The sequence below is a fragment of the Rhinatrema bivittatum genome, chromosome 4 (genome assembly GCF_901001135.1).
Source record: "Rhinatrema bivittatum chromosome 4, aRhiBiv1.1, whole genome shotgun sequence".
Lineage (NCBI taxonomy): Eukaryota > Metazoa > Chordata > Amphibia > Gymnophiona > Rhinatrematidae > Rhinatrema > Rhinatrema bivittatum.
Genome location: NC_042618.1, coordinates 150,714,159 through 150,735,637, shown reverse-complemented (window position 1 = coordinate 150,735,637; position 21,479 = coordinate 150,714,159). Strand labels below are relative to the sequence as shown.

Sequence of the window (21,479 nt, the reverse complement as noted above, 5' to 3'; positions counted from 1 at the left end):
GGGGGGGTGCCATCGACAATTTTTACTCTGGGAGCCATTTGCTCTAGAGCAGGCGTTGGTCAGGAGTGAATGAGGATTGCTCTTTCCCCATTTCGACTACTCGAACCCCACAAATAGGGCAGGAACATTCGACCAACCAGTACCGACCCTCTCACCTCCCCCCTTTTTACCTTCCCACCCATTCCCTGCCCCCCCCCCCCCCCCCCTGTTTACCTCCTCTGATCAGTCACCCACAGAATTTTATGCTAGAAACTGGTTAGGACAATTCTACCCGTCAAAAATTCAGATACTCTATATGTAATCAATTGTTCGCTGACTATTTTGTTACATGGCTCTCCAATTGTACTCGTCTGATCTTCTTCTTCTCTTCTAACGCCCATGTTTATGCTCCCTGTTTTTTGTAACTTTTTGCCTTCTATATTGTTGTTAATTGGTTTTTTCCCCCTAGTTTTATTGGAAACCGGTACGATAAGACTTGGTCTTGAGCATCGGTATATTAAAAGAATTTAAATAAATAAAGGTGGCATCCGGGAGGAGTGTGGAGGGGTATAGGAGAATGCCAGTGGGGGAAGTATTTCAGTTTTTAAATGTCAGTGAGGCTGGAGGCTTTTTTAATTTCCAAAATGAAAGGGAAAAAAAAGAAGCCCAAATTATAGCAGAGATTTTTTTTTGTTTTGTTTTTCTAAGGAGAATGAATTGAGTTTGGGCTTTTTTGTTTTTCATTTTCATCAGAAAACAAATGGGGAGGAGCAGGAGCAGCATGAGGACTGTAAGCCATATGCATCTCTGACATGTTCCTGTCTGTTGTAGGAACAACAAGAATAAAAAAAAACGCACAATAAGTTCTCTGCAGTACCAGTATTCTGGTCCCACTAACTCAGAAGAACTGGAACTGCAATTGGGAGGCAGAAGGAGAAGCAAACTGTTTAGGAGTCTTCCAGAAGGACCAAGAGACCTGGGGACTGTCTGACATTATTGATAGACTTTAAACATTTAAAAATCAATTTTTATCATCACTCAATATTCCAAAGGATACATGCAGTAACATATTTTTCTTCTGTCCTGTATAGCCTCTACCCTCTATGCTTTAACTAGGAGCCTTGATGTATTTCAAGGCTTCTTCCTCTGTCTTCTCTCTTGTATTGATATTGGTGAAATACATTGGGAGAGCTGGGTAAAGTTTTCCACTCAGTCATTTCCCATGCTGGGTTTAGGCTTAATACTAGCTGTTGCTGTACAAGCAGTGAACAAATACATGGCTTCTCTCTTCCCCCAGAGCTGCTCCAAGGAGCCAAAGTTGCTGAAATTGTGAAGATTTGCTGAAGAACCATTATGGTAAAGGCTGGGACAAGCCTTCATTTAGGAACCTTTCTTTGAGGGCAGAGGTGTCACCATCTAGTCGGTTACTATTAGGCCAATTTTCAGCCAAGGCTGAGTGCCTCATCTGGGCAGCCAAATTTTGGCTGCCTAGATTTAGGGGAATTTTCAGCTAAAAATCCAGTCACCTAAATCTGGAACACCCGATCATCTATCACAGGAGGGGATCATGGTTTAGGAGACATCACAACTTAGGGAGGGGAATTTTAAGTATATTTAGTTGGGCAGGAGGGAGATAGGGCATTGCATTTTTCGGGGGGGGGGGGGGGGGGGGAGAGATGCTGGTCCCTGGGCACAGGGATAACACCTAGATTTAGAGCAACTATCCCTGCATCTAGTTTTCACTTAGGGAGATCTAGGTGCCTAACTCCTTACATTAGGCTCCTAGATCTTTGAATAACTTATTCATATCCACCCCTATGTTACTATGGACTATATGTACTAAGAGGTCTATATTCAAAGGGTCTGTCCAGGTAACCTTTCGAGTTACCCAGAAAAAATTCAAAATTTAAATATTCCTCTCTTTGCCAACTCTACTGCCGCCCCATCCTTCCCCAGCCCTGCTCCCTGGCTAAATTTTGTTCAGGGAACTCATTACTTGAAAAAATGTAGCTGGGTTAAAAAGATGGCCATGAGCATGTTTCCAGGGGCGGGGATAAACTTTAGCTGGTGAGCACTGATATTCAACGCTATCCACTTGAATTTAGCTGGGTATGTCTATAGTCACTTAGAGATATACAGCGGAACACTTATCTGGCTAAGTTCCACTGAATATCTGCTTCTGTAAGACTGTGTGTTCCATGTACAACTGCAGCTGTATTTACAAAGTGGATTTTAGGGGCCTTTAGAAAAATTGTCTGTAGCTCCTTCCTAGAACCATTTCTGAAGCATGCATGCAGAAGGAAAAAGGAAGGTGGAAATGGCTTTCTTCAACAGTTCTCTTTCTCCTCTTCTGACACAGAGAGCATGGCAAAGAAAAAAATTCCAATTCAGCCTACGTTTCACTTGGTCCCTGAGCACTGAATTTTCGCTTTGATATTTAATTATGCCCATCATTTTCTCCATGCAGCACATCTGTTGTTCACTGGCCCGTGGCTTGTTGAAAGGAGAAACCACCTCACTGATTAAAGGGATGTTTTTGATTGGATAGAGTTGCAGGATGACTTTTCTTTTTTTTTAATTTAAGTTTTGGTGAAACTCAGTGCACATGAAAATGAAGGGCTCCACAAGCACCTCTGGCTATGAATAGTCAGGTATGGTATGGGTAGACACTACACAAGCCCCTCTATACCACATCACTTCACTCCTGACCCATAACGATCAGTGCTTTTCCAGTGCTATGCAACTCATTCTCAACCCAAAACAACTCCTTGCCAGTCCATTACTGGAATTCAGACAGCTCTGCCCATACACCTCAGTCCTGACTTGCAGTATGCATCCCCCCACCCCCCACTCTGCACTTTACTAGTCATGCCAATGCACCTCAGTCCTCAATCGCAACAATCCTGTTCTTTAAATATTGGGTATCTTATACTGCTTTGTCAAAGTGCTATACACCTAAACTGCAGTAAACCCTGTTATTTCAGAGTTGAGCTGCCATAATTTCTGTCCTTGTACGACAGCCCTAAACTGCAGCACAGTCTGCACTGCTATGAGTTCTGCCAATGCACCCCCAATCATAACCTGCAGCACCCCTTGCTATTCTATATGAAGCAGCTTCTGCCCCTACACTTGCTCCCTCCTAATTCTGCTAACGTACCTCAGTCCCGATTTGTAACACATCCTGAAGAGATCTCACGTAGATCTAGTGCACCCCCTGCTAACCTGCAGCATTTGCAGTTCCCACTATAGTCTTATATGTTTTTATTTATTGGACTTCTAGATCTCTGGATCATTCAAAAATGCTACCAGTGAGGACAACAAAAATGATCCCACAAATGATGCTTATTAACCGCTTCACATTCAACACAAGTATATACACAAACATAGTAGTAATAATATATAATACAGTACATCTATAACAAAGTAAAAAGAACAATAAAATAAAAAAAATAACCTAGGTAATTAAAGGGCCCTGACCATCAAGATTGAAGTGAACATAGGGAATCACCAGAAACCCGCAAGGTAATAAAATAAGTAACTCATTAACAGCAACCTAAAAATAAAAAAATATTAGGCAAATGCAGAAATAACTCATAATCAGTGTTAGCAAGATTCCATGTTGTCATTTTTTTCTTTGCACATTTGAGCAGACTCCAGCCTAATGGTTAACATTGAAGAAAATTACACCTGATTGATTAAAGGTCAGCCTGAAAGGCCAGATTTCTGTAAATTTTAGAAAAGCTAGGTATCTGTATATTTATTAATTTCTAAAAGCAGATGATTCCAAATCAGTAGGGAAGCACAACTAAAAGCCCTTTCATGGGTCATAGTGAGACGTGCTACTTTCAGAGAAACAGTGGCCAGAAAAAGGCCTATGAAGACCACAACTGGTGGCTCACCACTAACTGAAGCAGTCATAGGCTCTCCACTCCCCCCCACCCCTTTATACATACACCTCATTCCCCAAAACACACTGCCACCCAAAACACACCACATCATACTATTAGGGAGATTATGCAAGGGGCCAAATATGGACCTCTTTATGTTCTTCATCACAAAGAACAAAAACTCTGTAAAGTCTCAACTTGCTGGCAAGTCTGCTTCACTGTACCGATAGATTTCCTATTCTTTTATACAAGTTTAAATCATGTGTGTATGTATGAGAGAAGAACTGGACAGAGAAGCCATCCAAAAGATGTATGAGAGAAGAACTGGACAGAGAAGCCATCCAAAAGATGGAAAGAAGGGTGAAGTGTTGCTCGTTGGAGATTTTAATCTGCCGGATGTGGATTGGAATATCCCTTCTGCGGAATCTACGAGAAGTAAAGAGATGGATGCCCTTCAAATGTCTCTGCTCAAAAAAAGGTAATGGAATCCATGAGAGAGGGTATAATACTCGATCTGGTGCTCACTAATGGTGGTAATGTCTCTAATGTTAGGGTAGGGGCTCACCTGAGCACCAATGATCATCAGATGGTATGGTTCGATTTTGCGAATAGGACACAGAGAAGTCACACAAAGACTCAAGTTTTGAATTTCAAATATACATACTTTGTCAAGTTGGGGACATACCTGGAGGAAGACCTGGAAGACTGGGAGAAAATGGATAAGGTGGAACAACAGTTGGCCAAGTTAAAAGGAGCTATTATAAAAGGCAACAAATTTATATATTAGAAAAGTAAACAAGAGTAAGAGGAAAAAGAAACCGATCTGGTTCTCTAAGGAGGTGGCTGAAAAAATAAAGGCAAAAATAGCATTCAAGAAGTATAAAGGATCCCAAAAAAAGGAGCAGAGGAAAGAATATCTGTTAAAAGCGAGGGAGAGAAGAAAGAAATAAGGAAAGCAAAATGTCAAGCGGAAGAAAGAATGGCCAAAGAGATAAAGTGAGGAGACAAAAAACATTTTTCAGACATATCAGTGAAAGAAGGGAGATCAGAAGTGGTACAGTGAAATTGAAAGGTGACAAGGAGCAATGTGTAGAGAGTGACAAAGAAATGGCAGAAATATTAAACAAATACTTCAGTTAGGTATTCACTAAAGAAGACCCAGGAGAAGGACTGTTGTTGGTTAATAGACCATAGATCATTATAGAAGAAAATGTATGGGAGGAGCTAGGCAAATTGAAAGTGGACAAGGCCATGAGGCCAGATGAGATACATCCCATGATACTGAAAGAACCCAGAGATGTGCTGGCAGGTCCGCTGAAGTACCCGTTCAATAGATCCCTAGAAAGAGGAGTAGTACCGCGGGATTGGAGAAGAGTGGTGGTGGTCCCAATTCACAAGAGTGATAGCAGAGAGGAGGCCGGAAACTACAGACCAGTTAGCCTCACCTTGGTGGTGGGAAAATTAATGGAGAATCTGCTGAAGGAAAGGATAGTGAACTATCTACAATCTGGTGGGTTGCTGGACCCAAGGCACCATAGATTCACCAGGGGAAGGTCCTGAAAGACAAATATGAATGATGTTTTTGATTGGGTGACTAGAGAATTGGATCGAAGAAGAGCGCTCGATGTAATATAATTGGATTTCAGCAAAGCTTTTGATACAGTCCTGCATAGAAGGCTTGGGAATAAAATGAGAACCTTGGGACTGAGTGCCAAGGTAGTGGCATGGATTACAAACTGGTTGACTGATAGGAGATAGAGTGTAATGGTTAAGGAAATCTACAGTGAAGAAAAAACTGTGTTAAGTGAAGTGCTGGAGTTTATCGGTGCCCATTTTCATTACTGGCAGACGGTCAGTTATGAAAACAGACACCGAGCTTATCGGCGTCAGTCTTCATACCTCGGCAATCTGTCAGTGATATAAACGTGATATTCCACTTCCATTTGCATCTCCATTTACAATGAGCAGAGGAAAACGAGAAAGAAGGCATGTTAAAGAGCGGCATATAAGCATGAAAAAAGGGGCGGAGTCCAAGATGGCGACCGAATGAGACGCTGAGGAAAGCAGGTCTGCTGGAATAGAGCTTTTTCCTTCGAATTTAATTTCTAAAGTTTGGATGCCACACACGAAGCGAAAGGCCCAACTCCGAGAGAGCCAGGCAGTCATGGAACCATCGGAACGACAATCTACTATACCTGCCTTCTTTGCAGCTACACCGAATCAGCCGGATGCGAGTGCCGCGATGGAGCGGGGAGCGGAGCAAGCGTCCCCCTCCCTGGCAGAGGAGATCTCGTTAAGTCCTGGCGCGCCGGAGACTCCGTCCCCTCCTCTGCGTGCGAGTGAGCATCGGGAGTCAACACCGCGAAGTCCACCACTAAGCCAGGAAGGAGAAGGTCAGAGGTTGTCAGAGGTGAGAGGAATGACTCAGCTTGGAGGATATGTGCCTCCTGGCTTGGGAGATAGCCCCGAGACACCGCCACAGAGTAATTTATGGGACACTGTATCTGTCGCAGCAAGAGAGGGTGAGTCAATTTCGGAATTAAGCCCTTTTCTTGTGAAACTGGGGGTAATAACAATGGAATCATTGTGGGAAGCAATGCCGGCAATTGAGTCAGCCATTGTGAATTTGTCAAAAGTCTGTACAAACTCAAATAGAAGAAGCTCTGAGAATGAGAAAAGAATGGAAATGCAAGAGACAAAAATTAGCGATATGGATAATAAGATCAAGAATATCGAGAAGCAACAACTGAATATGATTCAATATGAGACTGTGATTAATAAAAAATTGGAAAATATTGAGAACTCTATGCGAATTTTAAATGTAAGGGTTCTTAATTTCCCGGTTATACCTCAAATAATACCACTTGATTTGTTCAAGAAATACTTAATGGAAGTGTTAAAGATACCAATGGAGGCATTGCCATTAATTTTAAAAGCGTATTATCTACCTCAAAAAAGGCAGCAAGACCAGGAGAAGGAAGAGCTCCAAGCACAAATTAATGTTTCTGATTTGTTAGAATTATCTATGGAAGACTCAGTTACTACTAGAGCTGTTCTATTTGTGACTTTTGCGTTTATTACAGAAAAAAATAATGTAATGAAGATGTTCTTTCGAAAAAGATCTGAAAATTGTTATGGTCAAAAAATCTGGCTATTTCCAGATATTACTCATCTGACACAAGAGAGGAGGAAAAGGTTTATTGAATTAAGAATGGAAGCTTTAACTATTTGCTCTAAATTCGTTATCTGTGTAAATGTTTAGTGAAATTTCAGAATTCAAACTATGTTTTCTTTGAACCTTCACAATTGCGATTCTTTATTGACTCACATAAGATAGCTGCATGATATAATACAGTAGGCAAAAGTAGGCGCTATCTTTGATCGTCATATTCTTTTTTCCTATTACTTAAGATTCTTTCGCTCATAATATATATGTTTTGTATCCACCCTTTAATTTCTTATTAGTAGGATAATGTCATTAATAACTTGTTATTTCTTATAGAATAGCCTGTAATATGATTATATGTTAAAAGTTCAATGTATCATCCGATTATTTCAATATCACAATGTTGTTTTGTGGAAAATAAAGAAAAAATTCAAAAAAAAAAATATAAGCATGAAAAAGGGGGGAGTCTCTGTTGTCATTTCCCCTGTCTCCTGTTTTTAAGTGGAATTTAAGGAAAAAAACTTGGTTGAAGAGCCAAGCCTTAACTCTCTTCCTGAAGGTAGAGTGCGATGTCTCAAAGCGAAGGGGTGGTGGGATCTTGTTCCATAGTTTTGAGGCAAACAAAAGGGCAGAGGTTTTTTTTTGTTTTGTTTTTTTTTAAAGAAGTACAGAAAAGCAGTTTTTTCTGCTTTTCTGTATTCTTTTCAATGCACTCAGCTATTAATGCCTGCTCCAGGCAGGCATTAATATCTGAGCGATAAATGTGTGTCTGAGACGCACATTTATCTTTTTGCATTGGGAGTGAATGAGTAATAGGCTCATTCACATGCATTTGCATGTGATGAGCACTATCTCATTCACTCTGCGTTAGATGCGCATTAAATAGGCGCTAATCCCCTTATTGCATTAGGGGATTGATTAGCGCCTATTTTACCCGTGTCTAACTGCTCGTTAAGAGTGCACTCGGATATTGCATTGGCCCCAGGGTTATTGGAGCCAGTTTCCAGTTCGGTTTTTGTCTGTACTTTTCTATTTATACTTTAATGTCTCTTCTATATTTAGTGAGGATCCACCTGTGTTCTGAAGTGACCATGGTGAGGTATTCCGCTAGTGTGCGTCTAGGGAACTATAGCAGCTTGGCTTTATCTGTTTTCCTAATTTGAGGTTTATTGGTATTTTAGAACCTGATATAATATTTGCATGTTGGCTTTTCATAGGTAGGTTATTGCTGTTTGAGTGCTGGTGGTTAGTGCCAGTTTGGTATGGGAGATTGACTATATTGTAATGTAATTCAGTTTATTCATGGCTTTGAGTGCCAAGCCCATACCAAACACATGCTATAATTGGCCTAATACTATAAGGGTTCCAAGTGTCTTTTTTGCAGGGTTTTCTGGTTGACACAATATCAGTAAATATAAATATAGTATACATGGTGTTGTAAGTGCTGTTTTTACCTCAGAAGGCTGTACTTTGAATATCCTTTATCATGTAAAATATGTTATTATAAATTCATAATTTTTAACTGTGTATGGGGTTGGCAGGTCCAGGGGGTGTGTGAAGCTACAGTACCTAAATGTAATCTACTTTGAAGTAGCTGGAAAGCAGAATATAAATCTAAAACATTTTTAAAAAATTAAAAAACAGCTATAAGGTTCACCTAGGGTGCCTAGTATACTTGAACCAGCCCTTGTGTTATCCACAGAATTAAAGAGGGAGGTGGGTTTGGAGGGAAGATAAGACATTCTGTCTTGGCTATGACAAGCAGGCTGAGATTCGGGACTGTGTTCCTGATGAAATTTCTGATGTACAGAGCTAGCTTTGAGATTCATGAGCATGAAGATGTTACTGAGAGCCATGAGAAGAGTTCAGAGCACAGAGGGAACAAGTATAGAGAAAAGAAAATGTCAAGATATAGCTCTGAGGCACACCGATTGAAATTGGGATAGCAATGGAGGAGTATATATTGAAAGTGTGATGGGACAGGGAAGAAGAGAACCAAGACAGGATATCAACATCAAAAGCCATTTAGATGGATAACAGAAAAGTTATCCATCTAAATAGCTTACCTGGGTATATTCAGTGCTTATCCTGCTAAATTCTAGTTGGGTAACTACTTACCCGGCTAGAATTTAGCCGGATAAGTCAGAGTCGTTCTGGGGCGGGCAGGAGATGTTCCAGGGATGAGTGGAGTTAGCTTTATCTGGCTAACTGAGCCACTCAGTGGCTGAATATTAGCTCTGACGAGTCCTGAAAGCCAAGTGAGTAGGTGGTGATCAACACTGTCTTCTGGGTTGATGGGGGTGGTGTGTGTTAGTGTGTGTGCATGCATGCGTGTGAGTGTGCGCGTGTGCATGGTGCATGTGTGTGGTGGGGGGAGGGGAGGGGAACTAGACATCTCTGCCATTGTCAAGAAATTGATTTCCCAAATGAGGGAGAGCAGTTTTCAAAGCCATTTAGCTGGATAATTAGTGATTTACCCAGGTAAGTGGACTGTCTAAAAATTGCCCTCAATCTGGGCTTCCGTAATGCATGCACATTTTGCTGGGTTGATAAAGGCATTCCTGGGGGGGGGGGGGGGGGGGGGTTAGGTTAGGGAAGTAATCAACATGCATACATTTGCATTTGTAAATATACCTGTGCTGATTAACCCCTGCTCAGCATACCACACAAAGAGCAAATGCAAAATATTCGGGAAATTTTAGCACTTTTACTTTACGCTAGGTAAGTTTTGCAACATTATCCAAGTAGTTTCTTTGCCTGTTAAAAGCGCTTGCGTTCTTCTCAACCAGGCAGCCTATTGAAAATCCCCCCCCCCCCCAGTGTGTATACACAATGCCTGAGGTTCTTGGGATTGGTTGATGAAGTTTTGATTGTATGTTGAAGCACAATCGGGCACTAACATATGTGCACAGTCGCACTCACTATACTACATCGGGCCCTCTATAAGGCACCAATCTGATAACACTTTGGTAGCACAAATTTGGGTAGTCTAAGAAATGAGAGAGAGAAGATGCAGCAAAGGGCAGCAAAACTGATAAAGAGGATGGAACGGATCCTTTATAAAGAGCAGCTAAACGGGTTAGGGTTCTTTAGCTTGAAGAAGAGATGACTGAGACGGAATATGATAGAGGCTTATGAAATCATGAGTAGGGTGGAACAAGTATATAGAGAATGTTTCAACTTTTTAGATATTACTAGGACCAGAGGACACTCCATGAAACTAAATATTGGTTGTAGGTTGAAACAAATTTAAGAAAGCACAATTAAGCTGTAGAATTTGTTGCTGGAGGATGTGTTAAAAAGGTTTAGAGAAGTTTCTATAAAACAGGTCCATGGAAGCACAGTTGCTGATTGTTTCTGTTTATGTTAGTTTTATTTTGTTAATAATTATGAATGATACTAAGATCTGAAAAGGAGTGGACATGCTTGAAGAAGTAGAGAGAATCAAAAGGGATTTAAGAAAGCTTGAAGAGTAGTCAAAGACTTGACAGCTGGGATTCAATGCCAAGAAGTGCAGTCACGCATCTGTGGTACAGTAATCCAAAAAGTCTGTATGTGATGGGGGGGGGGGGGGGGGGGTGAGACTGATGTGCATGGACCAAGACAGGGATCTCTGGGTAAATATGTATACCCTGGAGGAGAGGAGGTGCAGGGGAGATATGATACAGACCTTTAGGTACCTGAAAGGTTTTAATGATGCATGAACTTTTATCCTTTTCTTTTGGAAAGTAAACAGTAGAACCAGGGGTCACAAAATGAAACTCTTGGGGGGGACAACTCAGAATCAATGTCAGGAAATATTTCTTCATGAAGAAGGTGGTGGATGCCTGGAATGCTCTTCCAGAATAGGTGGTGAAGACGAAAACAGTCAAAGAATTTAAAGGGGCATTGGATTAACACCATGGATCCCTAAAGGCTAGAGGATGGAAATGAAGAAAAAGGTGCACGGGGTTACTTGCTGGTGCGGCAGTTACTACCCTTAACCAATAAATCTTGATGCTTTTGATGAAGCTGCATCATTGCTCTCCATTTCAGTGGCTGGGAAAAAGGGGAATTGGATTTAGACAACAATCAATGAGGGCCCTGACTTTTATGGTCTGGGGAACTAAGCATGGGGTAACCTGCACAGAGCAGCAGTTACTACCCTTAACAGAAGGCATGGGATTATTACTCTTCACCAATAAGCATTGATGCTTTTGACACAACTGCAACATCACTCCCCTCTTTGATTGTGGGGGCTGGGGAGGGAAGAGGAATTGGATTCAGATGACAACTAACACAGGCCCTGACTTTTGCGGTCTGAGGTAATGAGACGCAGACATAAGGGAAAAAGCATAGACTGCTTCTACAGCCAAATCCATAAGTGTAGCACATCAAGCAACACTGTCTAAATTTTCAAAAAGGCTCATCACCTAGTAAAAGTGATGCTAGCAATAAATTTTTATAGGTTATCATAAGGCTTGGGGATAACTGCACAGAGCGGCAGTTGCTACTTGCTACCCTTAAGAGAAACATGGGGGTAACCTGTATGGTGCAGCAGGTACTACCAAAAGAAGCTATCTGGGCAGACTGGATGAACCATTCAGTCCTTTTCTGCTGCCATTACTATGTTACTATGTTAATTATGTATGAATATAGTAGGTTTTGTAAACCACTACAACCATGGGAGTATGTGATCTAGAAATGATTGTAAATAAATAAACTATTTTTTAAATGAAATTTATAAACTACCTCCCTGACCTTCAGAAGGTCACTCAAAGCAGAGTACAACATCAAAAACTATAACAAAGTGGCATACAGTAAAACAATAGGTCTAAAAATTTAAATTAGAACACAGAATTCTAAAATAGATGCAGATACAAGGCCTTAGCTAAAAAACAATATTCATAATCCATCTTCAGCTGAGAACATCCTAGGGAATATTTTCAGATGCCAGGGAAAAGAAATGTTTTAAGATGTTTTCTAAAGGACAGATATGAAAATTCCTGTTCGAGAACTTCCAGAAATTTTCAAAAGAGAAGGAGCCATTATAGGAAAGGATTGAACCATACAGCAGATTCAGCCAATTGAGTTGTTGGCACCAGCAAAAAAGCCCTCCAGTTGGAGCATAGATAGCGGGTGGGAATATACATTCCAATATTTCTCAAATATGCTGGGTCATTATTTCTCATTGTCTGAAAAATCAGACACAAGATCTTGAACTGAGCATAATCAGCATAAATATAACCCTGTAAAACCAATGACTAAATTAAAAAACCCATTAGATAAGGAAGATGTTAAGTAAAATAGGAGATAGGCATGATCCGTAGGGGACCCCAGAAACCAAAATTCATAGTGGCTAAAATGATATTCCTAGCTTTTATGCTGTACAGTCTATGTCAAAAAGGAACTCACCCACTGGAAAGCATTATCATACATATCCAATAGATCCAAGAGTTTACACCCCTCCAGCAAGAGTGCATGGTGGAGCAAATCAGAAGCAGATGAGAGATCTAACACTGCTAGCATCACTTGTTGGCCTTGATCTACTAAATGTAAGAAATCATCTTGCAATGAGACCAAAATAGTCATGGTGCAGAGACCCTTATAAAATCAGCTTGAAAGTCAGATAGAGACCTTCACTATCCTCTAAAACTGATTTGAACAGTTACCAGTTTTTCAATAATTTTGGCCAAAAATGGAATATTGGCCATTGAGCAATAATTTATACATTCTGCTAGATCAAGACCAGAATTTTTCCAAAATGGGAGTGATTAAGGATTCCTCAAGTCAAAAAGTTGAGGAGCCATCCTCATGTTAGTGATTACATATTTCCAACAGATTCTGTAAGATCTCTTCTTGAATATCTCTCATCATTACAAATGGACAAGGGTCAAGGCCTCATCCATGAAAGACTGGACTTAAGCTCAGATAATGAAATGCTCCCAAACATTCCAAAGTCTTTACCTCAGGACTTCCCAAATAATTGAGACCTGGATTCTTCACTCAAAACAGAGCCTAACCAACCCAACCCTGACAAAGTTAAATTAGCACATAACCCATCACCTTTGTATGAAAGTAGAAAACAAAAAGGTTACACAATTAGGCATGTTATAATGTGTTCAGATGACAAAAACTCTCTAAGTACGTTCTCATGAATTATTTTTAGCTGACAATCTGTTTCTTGTATTAAAATTTTCTTAGTTTTATAAAGTCTTGTCAGAGTAACAATTTACAACATTCCTCCAAATCTTTTGAGCAGACGGATCTTTACTTGCTAGCCAGCTCTCATAAGCCAGGTAGGCTTATGGAATGCACTATTAGTGCTGAGAGTAAACAATAGGGAAAGGATCTTCCGATTAGGATCTGTTGGATACTATTTCCTAGCTAACTGGATTAGCCATTGTCAGTACAGGATGCTAGGCTGAGCCAATGGTATGATCAGTATGACATTTCTTATGCTGTTATGATAGTGCCTGATTATTAATTAGAATAATAACTAGAAGTTAATAATAATATTATTTTTCTTTCTTTTACAGCTTTTTGGCATTGTACAAAGGCTTGGTCCCTAAAATTATGAGACTTGGTCCTGGTAATATAATATTTTTTTTCACTTTATCCCTTTCAATTTTTCCTACTTGTGTGCAACAGACATGACTTTGTGTAAGGGATGAAATAAGTTTAGTGAAAAGGTTAAGTATCCCTGTAACATAACTACTTTAAAAGAGCACTGAATTTAGAGTAAGCTAGAATAGTTCTTTAAAGAAATAAAGAATTTCAGCTTGGTTTGAGTTTGACAGAAATATAGAATTTTCCCCAGATCCACTGGGAAATTCTGTTAAATTTCCCTGGTGAACTGGGGTGAAATTCAATGGAAATCTAGTATTAAATCTGAGAGTTAATCTGACAACCCAAAGCAAATTTCAGATTCACTTCCAAAAAAGGACAAGACAAAGAATTTTTTTAAAAACTGACATTTTCCCACATTTTTGGTTTTGCCTTTCTTCTGTTTGTACCTTAGAAGGCAGGGGTCACACTCTGTGTGGGGGTAAGTCCCTGCACACAGTCTCCAAGTCTATCGGTGCTGAGGCATGGATTCTCTGATAGAGGGAAGGATTGACCTCCAGGGCCCAAGAGGGGGGGGGGGGGGGGGGGCGGGAAACCTATTCTCTGGATGTACTCACAGTCTCTTGGGGGAGTTCACTATCTTTGTTCCAATAACCATGTCTCATATTTGAGTGGGGTGTTCCAAAAGCAAACTTTACTATAGCAAATCTTCAATGGTTATAATTTGGCACCAAGCACATTTCCTTATAGTTACATCCCAAGAATAGCTTTAACCTACTCCCTTTCTGATTCTATGTACATTTCCCTCACCAGGGTGACCCTCCCTCCCAGGTGAGGTAGTGAGGGATCCTAGTAGGAAAATAGGTTCCTATCCATCACGGGTCTCCCATTCCAAGGCAGAAAAAAATTGCCTGAGGTCACAGATACTAGTGCAACATCCACTCTCCACATCCCTCCCACTCCCAGGCAAAAGACTCCGAAGGGAGTCTCAATGCTTCCTTTTCACTTCCTCCTGCAAGTCCAATGAGATCTTCATAAAGAAATTCCAAGAACCACAGCACAGCAGGGAAACAAAACCTTCTCCCTCCCCGCTGCTGGCAGGAAAGGGTGGCAAATTTCCTTCCGTAACCAAAGGGATAAAAAAACAAAATCTTCTCCAATACGAAAAATCAAGGCTCTCCTGTGGTGAGTCACTACTGTCCCTCCACATGTTGTGAGATGGGAGCAGCAGCTCTTCTCTACACTGACCTTTCCCTGGGCAGCCCTCATCCCTCCCAGAGCCAGGAGTAGGGATTTGCAAAAGACAGCTCCAAAAAATCAGATCTTTAAAGATGGTAACTCTCATATCAGTTTGAGGCAGACTCTTCAAGTCAGCTGGAGCACAGAAAAGGGATATGCCTCCTCATCCTCTTCTCTTATGCTTAGAAGCCATGGGACCTAACCATCGGATCAGGGGGCCAACAAAAATATGGAACAGATCCTACTCCTCAGAAAACTAACTAAAATCTGACCCACTACCCTCTATCCCTGCCTGCATTTATGCAGACAGGAGCTACCAATTCCAACATCCTCACGGGAGGTGCTATTAAGAATTGTATGCTCCCCTCCTGTCTCCTAACCTGCATCCCAAACTAGAAACATTTAGTGGAGATCCCAAGAGGTCTCTATATTTGAACTGAGGAACCTGTTTGGAAAAAGTTTCACATATCACTATTAACGAGTCCTTGACACAAACTGAGAAATTGGCAACATATACAGCAGACCTGCTCAATCCTGGTCCTCAAGGTCCACTAACAGACTGGATTTTCAGGATATCCACAGTGAATATTAATCAGGAATATTTGTATTAATTTGGTATGAGAGACAAGTTAATTTTCATAGCTTGTTTATCTGGAAAATCTGACTTGTTGGTGGTCCTTCAAGACCAAAGTTGTGCACCACTGTATACAGTAATATTAACATTCAACTGAGAGAATAATTCTCAGGAAAACCTTTATATCAAATCTTACAAATTGCATTCAGCTTTAGAAACAGAATTCACTATATTCAGTTGGAGATGAGAAACACAGCAGATGTTGGCAGATAAGGACCACTTGGTCTACCCAATCTACCTGCCCACTGAGCTGTCACAGTTCTTACTTCATCTGTGGTCTTCTTCCTCTCCCTGCCACTAAATCCCTTTGTGTCTGTCCTGTTCATGCTTAAATTCTGTCACTGTTTGGCGCCTACCAACTTTACTGTAAATTTGTTCCGGATGTCCATCTAGGCCCATCTAGGTTCCTGGTCACATTGAAAAGTATTTACTCACATTCCGTTTGAGCCTCCCTCCCTTCAGCTTCACATAATGACCCTTTGCCCTTTACATTTTTTAATTCTTTGCAAAATGCTATCCTGGTTCCTTATTAAAGCCTGCTTTATATTTAAATGGTCGTATCATTTCTTACCTTCTCCTTTTTCTTCCATCTAGACTGTATATCTTTTGCTCTGATGTCTATGCATGGCTTTTAATATAGGCCATGAACCATTTCAGTGGTCCTACTCTGAATGGTCTCTGCCTTTGACCTTTTGTAGATGTGACCGCCAGAATTCCAGAGTGTGTAACTAGCACGTAGTACAGTTAAGGTCTATTTTGTAGACTGGTGTATTGGTCTTCAGAATTCTGTATACATTCGTATTAAACCCCACAGTATCTAAGTAATATCTTATTATCTACTCCTCAAGCCTCTTAAAATGCCCTTATAATGAAGGTCTAAGGTTAGACCTGAAAGTAAAGATCCATTTACATGTCTGCAGGAATTCATTTTCTTGTTTTCTAACTATTAAAACACCTAAAGCACATATTCACAACAGAAACTAAAGGTAAAGTCACAATGGCTTCATTTTCTTTATTTGATTGATATTCCATTTTTCTGTACTTCAAAGTGGATTACATTCAGGTACTATAGGTATTTCCCTATCCCTAAAGGGTTTACAATTTAAGGGAAATCAATCATTTACTACACCAGGGGAGAGGAAAAATACTGGAGTTGGACTAACTTTTCAGAAAATAATGCGGCCTGCATTATTGTAGGCAAGCCATGCTATTTTATTTGCATTACATTTTATATGAATGAGCTGCTTTGCATGTATTTGCAAAAATTATGCATGCAAAGCAGCTCATTTAATCATGCATGTTTTCTAGGGCAAATATCACACAATAAACACTGGGGTAGATTTTTAAAAAAAGCGCGTTCGCATACTTTTGTTTGCACACCAGGCGCAAACAAAAGTATGCTGGATTTTATGATACGCGCGTAGCCGCGCGTATCTTCTAAAATCCTGGATCGGCGCGCGCAAGGCTGCCGATTTTGGGCAGCCGGCGTGCGCCGAGCCGCGCAGCCTGCCTCCGTTCCCTCCCCTCACCTTCCCCTCCCTTCCTCTACCTAACCCACCCCCCCGGCCTTATCTAAACCCCCCCCCTACCTTTATCCATGGATTTACGCCTCCCGGAGGGAGATGTAAATCCACGCGCGCCAGCGGGCTGCTGGCGCACCGAGACCGGACCCAGGAGCGGTTCCGGAGGGCGCGGCCACGCCCCCGGAATGCCCCGGCCCGAAACCACGCAAATGCCCCTCTTTCCACTGGCCACGCTATTCTTGACACCTGTTTTACTGAAGAAACTTTGGCTGTAGCATATTTTGCTGTGGCGATACATTTAATTCCTGTCTTACAGATCACTGGACTACAGAAGTATCAATGCATGCTGAATGGAGCAAAGGCTTTACTGCTTGTTTCCTTGATGCATGAGGTCTGGAGATCAAGCAGTGTTCCACTACAGTCAGTTCTGAAAGTAGGATCTAACTGTGAGGGCCACTGTGGAGCCTGGATCTGATGAAGAGTGATGAATCAAGTTCATATCATTTTCTGGAGATTAATCTGGATTCTTCTATTACAGGTGGTGCAGTGATGCTGTTGGTCTATGAATATGCCTATGCCTGGCTTCAGAAGCACTGGTGATCAGAGGAGCAGGACTAGATGCAGAATCCAGCCCTGAAAGGAGCAGAGTCTTCTGTATAACACATCTCTGAGCTCATAGTGAAAGTTGTATAAAGGAGAATTCTCCATGGCCCTAACAAAATATTGATACTCTATTTTCATCTAAATCATGAATTAAAAAAAAAAAACAAAAAAAAACGTACTTTTTAGTGTCACATACTTTAGTTTTCTTTATGATAATAACTGACTTTGCTTGCTCAATAAAGGACTTTGTAGCTTGCTTTCATTGTAATGTTTCTCTCTCCTAGCATTGTCTTGGTTCAGATTTAGTCTTGGTTTCTCTTTTTGTATTGGTTACTGTGTTTGTTGATGCTGCTGTTGCTCTTTTCGTATTGTTTGGGCATACTTGGGGGAGGAGGGGTCGCACGCAATTTTCAAACAGCCCCCATAGGGCAATTTTAATGGTGTACTTTTTGCAAATTTTCAAAGAGAAACTACCCATGTTGTTTCATTTTGAAAATTAACATGTCCAAAGTTCACAGATTAAAAGCATTTGCATGCTTTACTAACTGCTGTTTGTGCGGCTGGCAGAAATGCAGAGGGAGTCAAATCTACACATGCTGTTTTCTTCCCTTGACCTAAACACAAACAAGGGGAGAGCTCTCTTTAATGTGGATAAAAGTATGTATGGTGTATAATCCACATGTACTTTTGGATGCATATGAGGAGGGTAATATTCAGGAAGGCCATTTTTACCGGGGTAAATACATTTGAAAATTGCCCTCCCTATGCTATAATAGGCCTTATTCAATGAACATTCTTTCCAAGGGCACAGAATAGGGAAAGTCCTTCCTCAGTATGACCCTAAGTGATCTATTTACAAAACCATACTAAAAATGTGTGCTGAAGCGCTTTTATAGCACAAGTAACATGCTATTCACTGACAGCTAAATTTTAAATCCCCTGTACGTGGGGAAAACGGGGGTTACGCCTGTGGCCGGGCCTTGCGTGCCTCTTCAGAGGGGTCCATCCAAGCGTGTAACTCCTATTACGCACAGAAGTGCCAGGCCCAAGAAAAGGGGCGGGGAGAGGTGGAGCTGGAGGCGGCTGGTACAGCGGCCATTTGCTGCTGTGCCGGCGCGCCCAACTTATGCCAGCTCAGGAGCTGGCATTAGTTCTGAAATACAGAAAATAAAAAAAGGTAGGCACTGAAAAGGGGGTCGGGGAAGAGAGGGGAAGAAGGAGGGAGGGCAGGGAGAGGGGTAGGAAAGTTCCCTCCCAGTCCGCTCCTTAATTGGAGCAGACTGGGAGGGAACTGGGGGAGGCCCAAACTCATCACCGCGCGTAAACTGGCAAAATCTATCCCCCCCCCCTCCCCCACGCACGCCGGCCCGGATTTTATAACATGTTTGCGCTGGCGCATGCATGTTATAAAATTGCGCGTCCATGGAGGCGCACGTGTATGTTTTTAAAATCTGCCCTAAAATTGTGATAGGTGATAACCTCAGTTTAGTGAATTCTTCAGTAAAGGATGCACATTAAAATGAAAGCTTATGCGCACATCAAGAAAAAAAGTTTAGCCTACATCTCTAGAGGTGTAGTGAAAATTCCAGGTGTATGGTTGAATTAATGTGGATTTGTGCACCAAAATAGTCTGCATTAGTTTGCCTGATAATGCACATTAATGAACTCTTGCAAATGATAATGCAGACGTTCATGCTATTCATCTGCGTTTTCCAAGTTACCGTAAACCCAAATGACTTTATGTACATAATGCTTTGTAACACCTGTTAACATAGAATGAATATGTATTAATACATTAGCCTGGTTTTGTAAATACTAGGTGCCTATAATTGTTAGACCAGTTTTCAAAGCAGACTTCTATGTAAAGTCTGCTTTGAAAACTGTCCTGGCAAAATTATGCAGACTAAATTAACCAATTTGGTGTTCATAGTTTTGCCAAGGGAACTTACACACATGGGGTAAATTTTAAGAGCTCGGCATGTACCAACGCTGGGAGATATGCACGTCTTTTGGGCCAGCGTGCACTGCGCGGATTTTAAAAAATGCATGAGTATGCGTGTATCTCCCGCTACGCACACAAAAATTTTGGGGGAATAAAGGGGCAGAGCATGGACATGGTCTGGGCGGAGCGGGGCGTGGGTATTCCCGTATTTTAGCATTAAAACAGCACATTAACTATTTATGTGCACAAGCGCTCACCAGGATCCCTATCTACGTATTTTTACTTCTGCTATGGATGGCGTGTAACTAATACAATAAAAAAAACAAGGCTAGTTTGTGAGGTTTGAAGGGTTGCGACTGAAAGGGAGGCAGGTTAATTAGGGGGAGTTAGGAAGTCCTAGCCTTTACCTAGGTGAATCGGGAACGGACTGGGGACACTAGTGATTGCGTCGGCGTTTTTATGTAATAAAATCCCCCCACTTGCGCAGCAGAGCCGGCATTTGTGCACACAGGTGCGCACCCATATAAAATTGTGCATACATGTATGCGCATACTGCTGATTTTATAACATATGCACATAGACGTGTACATGTTATAAAATGGATGCATTTCTGAACACACGCTTGCATGGCTGTAAGTTACAGTTCAACTTTCTAAAATCAAAGTATACTTGTAAGTCCTAACCCTGCCTAAAGTCCACTCCCTAGAATGCCTCTCCCCTATGAGTGTAAAAGTACATGTATAGACAGTTCTTGCAAGTAATTTAAAAATATGTTGTCCCAAAATTTCCTAAAGGGCCATTTCTGTGGGAAAAGCACTACTTTGCCTGAAGAAGTCCCTTTTGAAAATTACTTTTCCAGCAGGCCTGCTGGAAAGAGGATGACCAACGTGACACTGTGATACTAGGGTGGAAAATATATCAAAATAACAGGACAGATAAGACTGGAGGGGTGACTTGATTTGTTAAGATTAGCCTAGATCCCAGCAGGCTAAATGTCCTGCATGAAACAAACTCTGAAATCTTTATGGATAGAAGAGTGTAGCTCATGGACAGGATGAAGAAGCAAACAGTGAAATGCTAACAGACTAGAAAGGCTAACAAAATTGGAAACAATAATAATGGGAACTTTCAATTACCCCATCAATAATTGGGCAAATGTCTCATCAAGACATGCTAGGGAGATAAAATTTCTAGATGTCATAAATAACTACTCCATGGAGCAGCCGGTCCTGGAACCATTGGGGTAGATTTTAAAAAGGTGTGTGTGTGGGCGCACATGTACACCCAATTTTATAACTTGTGCCACAGACGTGTGCAAGTTATAAAATCAGGGGTCGGCGTATGCAAGGGGATGCACAATTGTGCATCTTGCACACGTCGAGCCGCACTGCCTTTCCCCATTCCCTCCCAGGCCACTCCGAAATCGGTGCGGCCTGGAAGGGAACTTCCCTTCCCCCTAACCTGACCTTCCCACCCCTTCCCCTAACCTTTCCTCCTCCTAGCCCTCCTAGCCCTCTCCCCCCCAAATTTTTATTTTACCTTTTGCGCCTGCCTCTGGGCAGGCACAAGTTGCGTGCACCAGCAGCCTGCCGGTACTCGATCCTTCGACACAGCAGCAATGGCCACTGTGTCGGAGGCTCAGACCCCGCCCTTGCTCCTTTAGTAAAGCCCCGGGACTTACATGCATCCCAGGGCTTTACACGCGTTACTGGGCCTTTTCAAAATAGGCTTGGCGTGCTTAACCTTTTTAAAATCTGACCCAATGTGAAGGGGAAGTATTTTAGATCTAGTTCTTCGTGAAATGCAAGGGATAATGGTGTTGGGTCTACTTGGCAATAGTGATCATAACACAATCAAATTTACATATTCATTTGAGGGAGGATATTAGGTAAATTGAGTGCAGTAACATTGAAAAAGGAAGACTATGATGAAATAGCAGTGCGTCTCAGGAATTGGTTCT

The 21,479-nt window shown here is 41.4% G+C and overlaps 1 protein-coding gene across 3 annotated transcripts in view; it reads left to right on the top strand.

Moving 5' to 3' along the window:
* The window catches only part of SLC25A21 (solute carrier family 25 member 21), an 847,107-nt gene extending 829,274 nt beyond the window's left edge, over window positions 1–17,833 (top strand). For all 3 annotated transcript variants that reach the window (XM_029598981.1, XM_029598980.1, XM_029598982.1), the window contains 2 exons: window positions 13,551–13,603; window positions 17,513–17,833. In XM_029598981.1, coding sequence (XP_029454841.1) covers window positions 13,551–13,603; window positions 17,513–17,574 — 115 coding nt within the window. In that variant the 3' untranslated portion in view covers window positions 17,575–17,833. The remainder of the gene's footprint in view (window positions 1–13,550; window positions 13,604–17,512) is intronic.
* The last annotated feature ends 3,646 nt before the right edge of the window (window positions 17,834–21,479 follow it).